Below are 13465 nucleotides of genomic sequence, written 5' to 3'. Positions count from 1 at the left end.
TAAAGACGTTATCAATCCTCAGTTGTTGCAACAAAACAAAATTAACGCAATTTTAATTGATCGATATCTCATTCAGAATAATTAAGATGAAACCAACATCAGTGTCGAAAAAAATGAAATGAAAATTGCTTATTGTCACAAGTAGGCTTCAATGAAGTTACTATGAAAAGCCCCGAGTCGCCACATTCCGGCACCTGTTCGGGGAGGCTGGTACAGGAATTGAACGGTGCTGCTGGCCTGCTTGGTCTGCTTTAAAAGCCAGCTCTTTAGCCCAGTGTAAATGAATGACAGAGGGTGTTAGTGTAAAGTAAGCAACACTAATTCAGTCAACTCTTAGATAGCTCTTCTCTATCACCCGAAGCAAAATTAAATGATTCGTAGAGGTTAAACTTTTGCTGAATTTGCGTCATTCAATAAACATTCACCTTGGAACATTGGCACAGCTTTCCAAATTGCAACAGGTCCGAGGCTGGCGAACTGCCCAAAGGAAGATTCCAGAAAAAACATTGGCATCCCAATGAGTGCCATCATGAGTGTGTAGGGAATAAGAAATGCACCTGCAGAACATAGGAAAGGGAAACAGGTTATCTGGTTGTGAGAGTGACCAGGCTTATTCAGGCAGTTTGAAATGGATGTTCAATAACTAATGCTCCATTTCATATCAATACGGGAACTAAATTTTATCATTGACAGAACAGTGTGACTACATTTTGCAAATTTATTCAGCATCTGAATACAGGCTATATTTACTCCTGAAAAGTGTTAGTTTATGCATTTTAAGAGGATTAACGCAGCTGGGGACTACGCAATGAACACTAGGATGTACAGAGGACAAGAGGGAAAGATGTGCTGTTCGGTGACTTGGATACTCTGAATTCTTCCTCTGCATACCCGAACAGGTGCCAGAATGTGGCGACGAGGGGCTTTTCACAGTAACTTCATTGCAGTGTTAATATAAGCTGAATTGTGATAATAAAGATTATTATTATTACACCTTGTCCCTGAAGGCAGCAGGACAGATAGATAAAGTGTTTAAGAAGAGATATGACATACTTGCCTTTATTGAGCCGAGGCATAGAATATAAGAGCAAGAAGGTCATGTTGGAGCAATATAAAACATTTGTTAGGTGTACTATGTGCAGTTCTGGTCACTACACTACAGGAAGGATGTGATTGCATTGGAAAGGGTGCAGAAGAGATTCACCAGGGTGTTGCCTGGACTGGAGCGTTTCAGCTGTGAAGAGAGCCTGGATAGACTAAGGTTGTTTTTCTTAGAGCAGGGAAGGTATTGACGGTGCATACAACAGTGAAGGACATGGATAGGGTAGATAGAAAGAAAAAAATCCCTTTAGTAGAAGGGTCAATAACCAGGAAGCATAGATTTAAGGTAAGGGGCAGGAGATTTAGGGAGGATCTGCGGAAAAACCTTTTCATTCAGAGGATGGTGGGAATCTAGAACTTACTGCCTTAAAGGATGGTAGAGGTGGGAACAATCACAATGCTTAAGAAGCATTTAGATGAGCATTTGAAATGCAGTAACCCGCAAGGCTATGGACCAAGTACTGGAAAATAGGATTAGAGTTTATAGGTGCGTGATGGCTGGCACAGACACTATGGGCCGAAAGGCCTTTTCTGTGCTTTAGAACTCTATGACATTAAGACTGACAATCAAGTAGCTTCCACAAAATTTATTATGGCATCAGTGCTTCAGATGAAAATATAGTTTGTGATCCCAGAAGAAACATTGTGGACTTGATTCAACTAATACGAACAAAGTCCCATTGTGAGCGGGTTTAGCTGCCTGTTTCCTGGCTCTGCTCACCGAAACTCCCCAGTGTAGCAAGAAATCAGGACGCTCCGCCTCCTCCCCCAACAACATCCACACAGGGCGTTCCCATCCCAATCGCGCACGTGCAGAAACTTCCAGCTTGGCACTTTGGCAGTGCCAATGTGGCACCCTGGCACTGCTCATGCCAGCTGAAAATACCACCTGGGCACCTTGGAATTTCCAGTCTGGCACCCAGGTGGCACTGTTAGGCTGCCCAGGTGGTACCAGCAGTGACAGGGTACCAACCTGCCCAGAGTGCATGCACCTGGGAGTCTCCGATCCCCTGGGAGGCCCTCACGGATGCTGTGCCATCTGGTCACCCAGTGTTGAACAGCGCTCGACCGAGATCTCCAAGGCGAAGTGGATGAATCCCGAAGCCTCAAGTCTTTCAGGAATCTGCACATAAGAATGAGATAAGCTACAATGGGCGGTATTTACATCAAAACATCTCATGAGGTCACATTTTATCTCGCAAGGCAGTGAGAGCTAGGTAGATCCCAGGAGGGGGCTCTCGGCCATGCTGCGCCGTGGCGAGCATGGTGTGCTATGTGGGGGGGGGGGGGGGTCCTGGGGAAACCCTGATAATGAGTTGGGTCTTGTGTTGGGGATCGGTGTCGTGTTGAGAGATTGGGACGCCATTTAAAAATATACTGAGGAATTCTGCCGAGCAGAGTTACTCAGTGCAGGAAACGGGGATAATTGCGGCCCCGCCGGGGAGTCCCCGCTGAGTCCCTGATCTACCTGGATGGGCGTTAGGTCGCCGGTGTTTCTCGGCATAATGATCACTGGGAAACACCCAGCTAATTTTGAGCGCCACGGGGCCCTGTCCCCATTCGGGTAGATCACGCCCAGGGGATCCATATAATGAACACATCAATAATACCCAGTCCTGAATTTCTTCACTATTATTAAATCAATCAATTATTTTAGGCTGGGACCCATTGTCATTCGTTTCCCCCCAGTAAAATTACTGGTGAATGTCCAGACCAATGCCTCCTGCACCTGCCCCTTTACTGGGAGCAGAATAAAACTGAACCTTAACAATAGGATAAATGCACAAGTACAAATTCTCATCATTACCATCCCATTACACCCTGCCTAATAAAGCTGCATCGATGTTGCTTTCAAGAATATTCCAAAATAAATAATTACCAGTTAAAAATCAAAATAGCTGGTCATGGAGTACCAACTGCTTCATTAACATCCTCAGCTGAAAAGATCATTGCCACCAGCAAGTGGTGTGATCTGAATTTGTGTCCATTCTCACAGGTTATTCTGTCTCACTCTCTTGAGAGTTGGGTAAGAAATACCATCTTGTCACATTATCCACACTCCAAAGCAAAATATTTGGGCAACAATTTAAGGTTACGATATTGAATTCATTGCTCCGTATTTCAGAAACACTCAACTTTGTATTATTTACCCCACACAGTACGTAGAATTTAGCATTTTTTATAAATGCATTTTTTATTTCTGCCTTTCCTCCGCACATTGTGGGCTGGATTCTCCGGTCCGCCAACCACCATTCGCTAGCAGTAGGATTCTATCTTCCCGCCGATTGTCAATGGGATTTCCCATTGTAACCACCCCATGCCGTTATGAAACCCGCTGGTGCAGGTGCGCAGCCAGTGGGAAAATTGAATTGTAATGACCGGAGAATTCTGGTCTATGTTTTTCTACATTACCTCCTCCATTTTTGTAAAGCAGGTAAGGGAATCGCCAGACGTTGCCCAGACCCACAGCAGAGCCGATCACTGAGAGCAAGTAGTCAGACTTCGACGACCAGTTACCTCGCTCGAAGGTCTCGTCACCCATATCTTCATTGGAGAGAGCCTGAGGGGAAGGGGGGGGGGGGTTGGAGAGAGGAAATGACCTATTCAGAAATCAGACTTTCTCAGACTAGAACTCAAACGAAAAGTACAGTTTTCACCCACAACAAAAATACTAATGGGAGGCAGATTTATGCCCCCATTTTCGGCGGACAGGAATGGCAGCGGGGTCGGAGAATCAAAGGGGAGTCCCAAATCAGGGGCGAAATTCTCCATTAACGGCGGAAAGTCCGCCGATCGGCGCAAAAAACGGCGCAAATCCGACTTGCATCACGTCGGAAAAATGGGTCGATAGTCTCCGGCCCGAAATGGGCTAGCAGCGACGTAACGGGATCCGCGCTTGCGCAGTGGTTCACGCCGTGCAGCGTCATACGCGCTGCACGGCGTGACGGCTCATAAGGCCGCGCTGCTCCCCCCCACCCGACCGGAACACCCGACCGCAACACCCGACTGGATGGCTGGCCGTCGCTCAGCCCCGAGGTTCGAGTCACGCGATGTGGAGGCACTCCTGGACGCGGTGGAGCAGGGGAGGGACGCCCTGTATCCCGGGCACGGCCGCAAAGTTGCCCCACGCCACAGCCGGCGTCTGTGGAGGGAAGTGGCAGAGGCCGTCACCGCTGTGGCCCCGACACCACGGACAGCCACCCAGTGCCACAAGAAGGTGAACGCCCTCGTCAGAGCAGGCAGGGTGAGCCTCCCCATATCCCCCATATCCCCCCCTCCCCCATATCCCCCCTCCCCCATATCCCCCATACCCCCCTCCCCCATATCCCCCGTCCCCCATATCCCCCCTCCCCCATATCCCCCCCTCCCCCATAACCCCCCCTCCCCCATATCCCCCCCTCCCCCATATCCCCCCTCCCCCATATCCCCAAGTGAATCCAGCCCTAACCTTAACCTCTGCAATGCACGCGCAACCGATGGCGTGCATTCATATACCTGCCTAACACTGTTGCCTTTTACCCCTGCCCCCCCCCCACAGGAGAAGCGCGCAAACAACAATAGGGAGCATGTGAGGACTGGAGGAGGGCCCGCTGATGAGAGGCCACTGACCGTACACGAGGAAAGGGACCTGGAACTGGCTGGCGGACCTGAGGACCGGGAGGTTGCTGATGCAGAGGTCGGGGGCGTACTAGCGAGTGAGCCACCGACAGCCCGTCCCCATATCCCCCCTCCCCTATATCCCCCTCCCCCGTATCACCTGATCACTGCCTGATATCTAACCATGCATGCTTCATTGTGTATCGCAGTACCAAACGTCCAGGCACCCATCCCCGCAGATGCAGACCGCCCACAGGATGCCCCTCGGAGACCACAGGAGACGGAGAGACCCGCACCCTCCAGCATGCGACGCCCGCAGGATGCCACTCGGAGACCACGGGAGTCGGAGAGACCCACACCCTCCAGCATGCGACGCCCACAGGATGCCACACGGAGACCACGGGAGACGGAGAGACCCGCACCCTCCAGCATGCGACGCCCGCAGGATGCCCCTCGGAGACCACGGGAGACGGAGAGACCCGCACCCTCCAGCATGCGACGCCCACAGGATGCCCCTCGCACACCACGGGAGACGGAGAGACCTGGAGCAACAGGGAGACGACACCCCCGTCACGTGCGGGAGCGACCACCCAGCGATGAGGGGGGCAGCCACAGGCCCCCGTCACATCAGAGTCAGGACACCACTACCCAGGACACCACTACCCAGGACACCACTACCCAGGACACCACTACCCAGGACACCCCTACCCGGGACAGCACTACCCAGGACACCCCTACACGGGACAGCACTACCCAGGAAGACGAAATACCGGACAGTGAGTCAGAGTGGATGGGTGGAGACGAACCCCCACCCCAAAGTGCCATGGACTCAGAGTGGGACGAAGAGCACGACACAACGCCACTGCTGTCACCAACACCTTCCACCATCGCAGAAACACTCACCATGGTTGGGCACTTTAGTGATGAGGAGTCTGGTACACTCACTTGTGTACTGGTACAACACAGCCGTCCCGGTACAGCAGGTGGAGGTAGGAGCAGCAGAGGAGCCAGGCGGTCGGAGGGCAGCCCAGCCCAAGCGAACATCTGCCGCCCAGATGGATCCCGGGTTCCTGCAGTTACCACACCCACACATAGATCCGATGCAACCACCGACCCGGAGACGAGCGAAGAGGGTGACGGGCGGCTTGCGGCGGCTGCGGTCGCAGGTGGAGGAGTCCACCCGCGTCCAGGAGCTGGGAGTGGTGCCGGTCATGCGTGCCACCCAGGCTGACACCGCACGGGTGGCGTCCGCGGTGGAGGCAATGGGTGCGACGGTGTCAGACATGGGGAACGGTTTGCGAGGCCTGGGGCCTTCCGTGCAGGCGTCGTCTGTGGCCCAGGACATGGCTGCCCTCTCACAGGAGGCCATGAGCCAGTGCCAGTGCCAGATGGCCCAGTCTCAGCAGGCCATGGCCCAGTCTCTGCAGGCCATCGCTGAGGGCATCGCGCCAGTGGCCATGTGCGAGCCGGCGTCGCACTGTCACAGACCCTGGGCTCCATGGCTGCAAACCTGCAGACCCCTGTCGATACCAGCATGGGCCTCCAGGACTGGCAGCGCCAGATGTCGGGGGGGCGTCGGATGGCCAGTCCGTTCGCATCCCCCACCCATGTAGAGGCCTGGGGGCCATCGGGCACCCCGAGGGAGGAGGAGGTGGTGTGGTCCGTCCAGGCTCCCTCTGTAGGGGAGGTCCCGGTACACCGCGACACCTCGGACTCCCCCTCCTTCCGTCCCAGGTGCATCGGGTGGGCAATGGGCAGGACAGGCTGGCAGCTCGCCATCCCAGTCGCCCGGGCCGCAGCCTGGCCCATCTAGGCCAGGACGCCCCAGGAAACGGCCGCCAAAGGGATCCAGTGTCAGAGGGAAGGAATCACAGGAGTCCACCTCCAGTTCTGCTGTACCGTCTGGGGAACCATGTAGACGTAGTCAAAGGGCCCGTGAGGCCAAACAATTAGACACTGAGTAAGTTGGCACGGGTGCAGGACACAGATGAGTTTTAGGGGCTAGGGCACGTGCATGAACTCCCTTGGTTATTAAAGTCAATGTTACACCTACCGAAGCTGCCTTTGTGCTCTGGCCAAAGTGTGCGGGGGTGTCATGTACGTTGAGCGCAAGTGTGTGTGTGAGGGGTGGTCTTACCTCAGCCCCAGGTGAGTCTGCCCCCTTCCCCCTGGGCCGCCATCAACATCCCCCGGGCAGAGGACGGGACCGTGCGCTGCCGTGTCACAGCCGCATGCAGGGATGGTCCGGGTGGATGGTGGTACTGTGGCCATGGGTCAGACATAGTCCAACGATGTAGAGCCAGGAGCTCATCGCAGGGCGGGTTGTCATCATCCTCCATGGCCTGCGATAGACACGCGTCCACCCGCAACTGTGTGAGCCCGGCCCGTTGTGCCGCAGGTGGATCGGCAATGGGGGGGGGGTGGTGTGCATGCGGGTGGGGTGGGTGGGGTTGGGGAGGAGGGTGAGGGTGCTGGGTGGGTGAATGGGTGGGGGGTGTTGGTGGTCGGCTGTTGCCATGGTGTGCGGTCTGTGGCCATACTACCCGATTCCCACGCCCATCTAGTCAGTGAAGCGGGCGTCTATCAGTCTGTCCCGTGCCCGCTATGTTGTGCAGGACGCAGCACACCACAATGATGCGGCCGACCCTATCTGACCAATACTGGAGGGCGCCCCCAGAGAGGTCCAGGCACCTGAAACGCATCTTCTGCACGCCAAAGCACCTCTCGATCACTCCCCTTGTCGCTACATGGGCATCATTGTAGCGGTTCTCCGCCTCATTGCGTGGCCTCGGTATTGGCGTCATCAGCCACGATCGCAATGGGTAGCCCCTGTCGCCCAGCAACCAGCCCCTCAGCCGGGGATGGCGTCCTTCGTACATGACGGGGATGGATGACCGCGACAACACGAATGAGTCGTGTACACTGCCTGGGTGACGGGCGCAGACGTGCAGGATCATCATGCGGTGGTCGCAGACCACCTGTACGTTCATCGAATAGGTCCCCTTCCTATTAGTGAACACGGCCCTGTTATCTGCAGGTGGTCGCACGGCGACGTGCATCCCATTGATCGCGCCCTGGACCATGGGGAACCCGGAAACGGCAGAGAAGCCCACGGCCCGGGCATCTTGGCTGGCCCGGTCCACGGGGAAGCGGATGTAGCGGTGCGCCATGGCATATAGGGCATCTGTCACTGCCCGGATGCACCGATGTCTGCGATATGCCGGACAGGTCCCCACTCGGTGCCTGGAATGACCCCGTTGCATAAAATTTCAGGGCCACCGTAACCTTGACGGACACGGGGAGAGGGTGTCCCCCGCCAGTGCCACACGGTGACAGGTGTGCTAGCAGGTGGCAGATGTGTGCCACGGTTTCCCGGCTCATCCGGAGTCTCCTCCTGCATTCCCGGTCCGTGAGGTCCTGGTATGACTGCCGGGGCCGGTACACACGGGGCGCCCTCGGGTGCCTCCGTTGCCGTGGGGCCGCGACGTCATCCTCCCCCTCCTTGTCCTGTCGGTCAGGTGTCCCTCCAGCCTGGGCGGCTGCCACCTGCCCCTCTGCGGCAGCCTGCGCCGCCTCTCTGGCACGCTCCTCCTCCTCCTCCTCCTCATCCAGGGCAACATTGACATGAGCGGCTGCCACAACGGCGGCCAACATCGCTGGATGATCTGAAAACATGACGGCCTGGTGGGGGGGAGGGGAACGACGACATGTCATCATTGCCCATATCCCCTTATCCCCTCCTCCCCCCAGCCAGGTGGCATGGACCGCATGGGTCCAACTGTTGGAGGCTGGCACCTGGCCAGGTGGACCAACTCAGTTGCCCTCCCATCCCCCTCCTCGGCACGGACCCCCCCCCCAACCTCCACCTCAGCACGGACCCCCCAACCTCCACCCCGGCACGGACCCCCCCCTCAACCTCCACCCCGGCACGGACCCCCCCCAACCTCCACCCCAGCACGGACCCCCCCCCCAACCCCCAACCTCCACCCCGGCACAGACCCCCTCCCGGAACTCCCCCGGAGCCCAGCCCACTCTAACCACCCCCCCCCCCCCCGCCGCACACACACACACACACAACCCGAGACACACCTCTCCTCACGCAATCAGACTGCGGCCACGCCATTTCCTGCCCAGAGCCAACCCCCCAGGCCGTCACTCACCTCCACGCTGGTCGGCGTGAGCCTGGAGCACCGGGTCACGCAGATGAAAAGGAGGTTTAATTTACGTCGACGTGAACGGTCATCACGTCGACGGGACTTCGGCCCATCCGGAAGGGAGAATATCGGCAGGCCGAAAATCGGCTGCCTTGCGCAGACCCGTGACATTCTCCGCGGCAGCGGCGCCATTAACGCCCCGCCGACTTTTCTCCCTTCGGAGACTTCGGCGGGGGCGGGGGCGGGATTCACGGCGGCCAACGGCCATTCTCCGACCCGGCGGGGGGTCGGAGAATGACGCCCCAGTTTTGGCGCCGACACATTTCCTGCTTGATTGACCCCTCACCCTGTAATGAAAGGAACCCCATTACCACACATTAACATCTGCTGAGAAGGCTCCGGCCACCTCCCCCTCCCCACCCCTGTGCTGGAGTGATGTCACATTGGTGGGATTTATAACAGGTTTTGTAAAATAGGTATCCGGCGAGCAGTCCCCGCACCGCAAAGTGCAACTCCAAAGGGGAGTGGGTCAAGCCCAGGCAGTGCCATGATAGTGCCTTAGCACTGAACCCTTGCAATAGCAGTGCCAGGGGTAGTGCCAGTGAATAGTGCCAGGGGCTCCCATTGGATTGTCTGTAGGTGGGTTCCCTGTGCCTGTGTGGGGGCTTGCAATGTGCGTTGGAGGGAGGAGTGCTCCCCATGTCCATGTGGGGTGGATTCCCTCCTGTTGCGGAGGGCATGTGCCTGGTGGGGGTTGTTTCCTGTGGCCGTGGGGAAGCCTCTTTCTAATTTTTATTTTGTTTAGACCAGGGTGCCCAATCTTGAAGCCTGATGTTGCTGGTGGGGCGGGCGTGTGCCATTATGGATCCAGAATTTAGTTTTGACCAAGTGTCAAAAATTATGGTGGAAAAACCGGCGCTGCGTTGACACTTATGATGCGATCTATGGGCTGTTCAAGCCAGTGGGATATTTCAGTCCCATGCCGGAAAATCCCGTTGATAATGGCAGGACTGGTAAATCCCACTGGCGGGCCGCTTCCATAGTCGAAAAACATGCAGCAAGTTGGTCGCTAAGTCCCGCTCTCAGTCGGAAAACTTTGTTCACAGTGCTGCTTTCCATTTGACAGCGATCAGTTGGTAGTTTACACCTTGAACCCCACAGAGAGACTCTGCAACTCACAACAACCAGAATCCCCAGATCATCAGCACCTCTCAGAGTTTTACATGAGTTTTTTCATCATGTTTTCATAAAATTACTCACCGTGGCCTCTGGAGGTTCGCTCTGTGCGAACTCCGATAAAGTAAATTTTCTCTGATCGATTTTGTGGACAATGATGAATGATTCTTCCACTTGCTCAGGAGTTGGAACTGGGGACAACTGTGAACTTTGTACAGCTCCTGAATTCTGGTTAAGGATTAATAAATTCCACATAATGTAATGACTCTCTCATAGTCAGAAGTTAGTCTGCTTAAAATTATTGTAGCTCGGTTCACATTTGCCTCAGACCATTTCTGTTATTAATTATTCAATTCTCAGACTAAAGTTATCTCTTGCCAACCATTTGAAATAGTTCCACAGGCGTCAGTACCAAAGTACAATCATTCTGCTTCCACATGTTTCTTCAAGCTGTATTTTAAAAGGGACAGCAAGTGCACTAAATAGAGGCTCAGCCAATCCCAAGCTCTCTATCTGTTGCTGAAATATGGAACAGTCTGTTCCCATTGCAGAAATCGAGAGGCTACCGCAGATATTCAGGCTGTGGCCGAGATTGGAAAAGTTGGTGAGCAAATGTTGGGTCCCACCTGAACAATGCCAGGACCTGCCTCCGGTGTTCAGGATGGAGCCCAATGGTAACTCTGGGTCCCAGGCCACCACATCAATGGGTGGGACAGGGGACAGAACATCTGCAGGTGGACCTTCCATATTCTGGAATGTGGGGTGATATGAAGCTGGGGCACTGGTAGAACAGTTATGAAAACCATACCAAATGATTCTTTCTTCAACTTCAATCCTTCTGAAGTTCCAGAACATAGACGGTTCGATGAAGGTACTGCGGCAAGACTCACTGCTGACTTGGAAATCGATCATATCTTACATGAATACATAATTCCACGACCAGTGTTATACTTCACGGAAGACGCGATTGCAGACGATGATGATTGCGATGATGCTGACTATGATGATGATCATTACGATGATGGGAACTACGACGACCAAGGGTACGATGAGGGAAGTGAAGACTTAGGTGATGAGCCAGAGGAGAACGACGGTGAAATGCTATTCAGGTAGTTAGGCATGAGTGACTTGGTGATCACAAGGGATGCCCAATCTGCGCAGGATTGCCCAAGAGCCGGTGCAGATCGATGGGCCGAATGGCCTCCTTCTGCACTGTAAATTCTATGATAATCTATGACACCGAAAAGTGTGAAATCTCTAAGATGGCGTATGTAGGGGCTGAACGTGAGATTGCAGTAGCAGATACTTCAGATGAGAGCAACTCAGTTGCAAACAGACTGATAACCGAAGAACTCATCCCCATTCTGGAGAAACTGGCTCCAGAGGCACGCGGTGAATCATCTCAAGCCGACGTACTGATTCCGGGAGTGGACTCCCCAACACTTGAGGCCACTCCACAAAAGTTGTGCCAGAAGAGCAGATGGCTGTATCTGGATGCAGCTGTAAAATGACATGACACATATATCATCCTGCCAGACGAGGGTGAGCCACTAATCGGCTCTTCAGCAAAAGATAACCTATACATCATTTCCGTGGGAAGCACGGTAGCACAGTGGGTAGCAATGTTGCTTCACAGCTCCAGGGTCCCAAGTTCGATTACCGACTTGGGTCACTGTCTGTGCGGAGTCTACATGTTCTCACCGTGTCTGCGTGGGTTTCCTCCGGGTTCTCCGGTTTCCTCCCACAAGGCCCGAAAGACTTGCTGTTAGGGAATTTGAACATTCTTAATTCTCCCTCTGTATACCCGAATAGGCACTGGAATGTGACGACTAGGGTCTTTTCACAGTAACTTCATTGTTCATGTAAGCCTACTTGTGACAATAAAGATCATTATTATAATATTGAGTGATGATGAGCCACCAATTGGGGCTCAAACACAAAATGAAGGAGCAGCACCCAATGTTGGAGATGTGGATCCAACCCAGACACCAAAGTGCAAATCTCTGCAGCCTGCTCCTGAGGTGCAAATTGACCACGATCGCACTGTTCCTCATAAGTATGCTGACACTGGACGCCTCAGCAGACGATCCACAAGCAACTACTCCTATGGCGCAGTCAAGCGGCATGACGGGTGTTACCAAAGCAAAGAAGAAAAAGAGGCGCAGTCACAAGATCCCTCCCACAAAGAGGAAGAGGATCCTACCTGTGGTACTGAAGAAGAAGGCATCAATAATGTGGCAGAGGCCAGAAAGTACACAACGGTGCAGCAAGAAGCATCGTGCTAGAAAATTTTAAAAGCCGATGATGCAGACCGGTCATCACGACGCATTGCATCAAAAGGCTAAACAAAGTGATATGACAAAAAAGACCTGCCAGAAAACTGGTCACCCGGAAGCAAAAGCGACATCGGGCAGCTGATAAAAGCTCAGAAGATCAATGGGGCAATGGCGTCATGAATGTACACTAAGCTGTGCATAAGCGACTCATTTATGTTTGAAGTACAGTTGCATCTGTATATATATAATGTGTAAAATAATATTACAGATTACATTTTGTAAGACACAGTTATATTTAAATATAAATGATAACATTTCCAAGGGAAGGATGAATGTGGTGATATGCCTGTGCACAGTTCTGTATATAGTTAGCAATGCGACCTCCAGCCTCCAGCTGGTGGCTACATACATCTATCATGTGACTTGAGATACCCGCTAGTTGGTACTAAGATGTACGGCAGGACAGTCACACTTAAAGTAGCTCCAGGAGAATTCACTGAATTCATTTAGTAGCCATTGTCTGTATAGTAGTCTGTTAGTTATCTTTCCACAACAGTTATATCACAGAACACAACAGAAGGGATGCAGAAGTACATAAATATTCCATCTTCATTTTTAGGAGGTCTACCTTCCTTCTTCAAGAGCAGGTCAGTGATGTTGGGTGCCTTTTCAACATGGCGCACAGAGAGGGTGAGAGACTATGTGCCTTTCGCCTACCCCGTCACTGGTTGCATAATTAATTAGGTCAGGGACGGAGAATTTGATATGTTTTCCTGCCACCCTCTACAGCAGGAAAGACTCCACATTCCTACCCATGCCATGGAACTGAGGCCTATGCTGCCTCTTTCTTGACAAGAGGTCATGGAGATTGATCAATATATTTGTCAATTGTTTGGTGAAATGAGATCAATGTCATAGTGACTTGTGTTATGGGCCAGGGTTTAGAGAACCCCAAAGTTTATCATGGAGTTCACTTGACCCACAATCTTTAATAGATTGTGGTATGGGGAGCACACGGCCCACTCGACAGGTCTGGTACAGCAGAAATGGAAAAGTATTTTTTAAAACAAAACAATGTTTATTCTATGAACTCAAGTTAACCTTTTTAAAACATACAGTGAACATCTTGGCAACCATCAATTCAAATACAACTCCCAAAAA

At 53.0% G+C, this 13465-nt stretch overlaps 1 protein-coding gene across 1 annotated transcript in view; it reads right to left on the bottom strand.

Annotated features, from left to right (window-relative positions):
• Window positions 1-10173, bottom strand: part of LOC140420916 (sodium- and chloride-dependent neutral and basic amino acid transporter B(0+)-like) — a 44266-nt gene extending 34093 nt beyond the window's left edge. The window contains exons 1-3 of the mRNA XM_072505064.1: window positions 10113-10173; window positions 3514-3661; window positions 426-557 (exon numbers count right to left, since the gene is read on the bottom strand). Coding sequence (XP_072361165.1) covers window positions 426-557; window positions 3514-3643 — 262 coding nt within the window. The 5' untranslated portion in view covers window positions 3644-3661; window positions 10113-10173. The remainder of the gene's footprint in view (window positions 1-425; window positions 558-3513; window positions 3662-10112) is intronic.
• Window positions 10174-13465: the final 3292 nt, after the last annotated feature.

The sequence above is a fragment of the Scyliorhinus torazame genome, chromosome 5, assembly GCF_047496885.1.
Source record: "Scyliorhinus torazame isolate Kashiwa2021f chromosome 5, sScyTor2.1, whole genome shotgun sequence".
Taxonomy (NCBI): Eukaryota; Metazoa; Chordata; class Chondrichthyes; order Carcharhiniformes; family Scyliorhinidae; genus Scyliorhinus; species Scyliorhinus torazame.
Note: the sequence above shows the minus strand (reverse complement) of the source record. Positions and strands in the feature narration are given on the sequence as shown.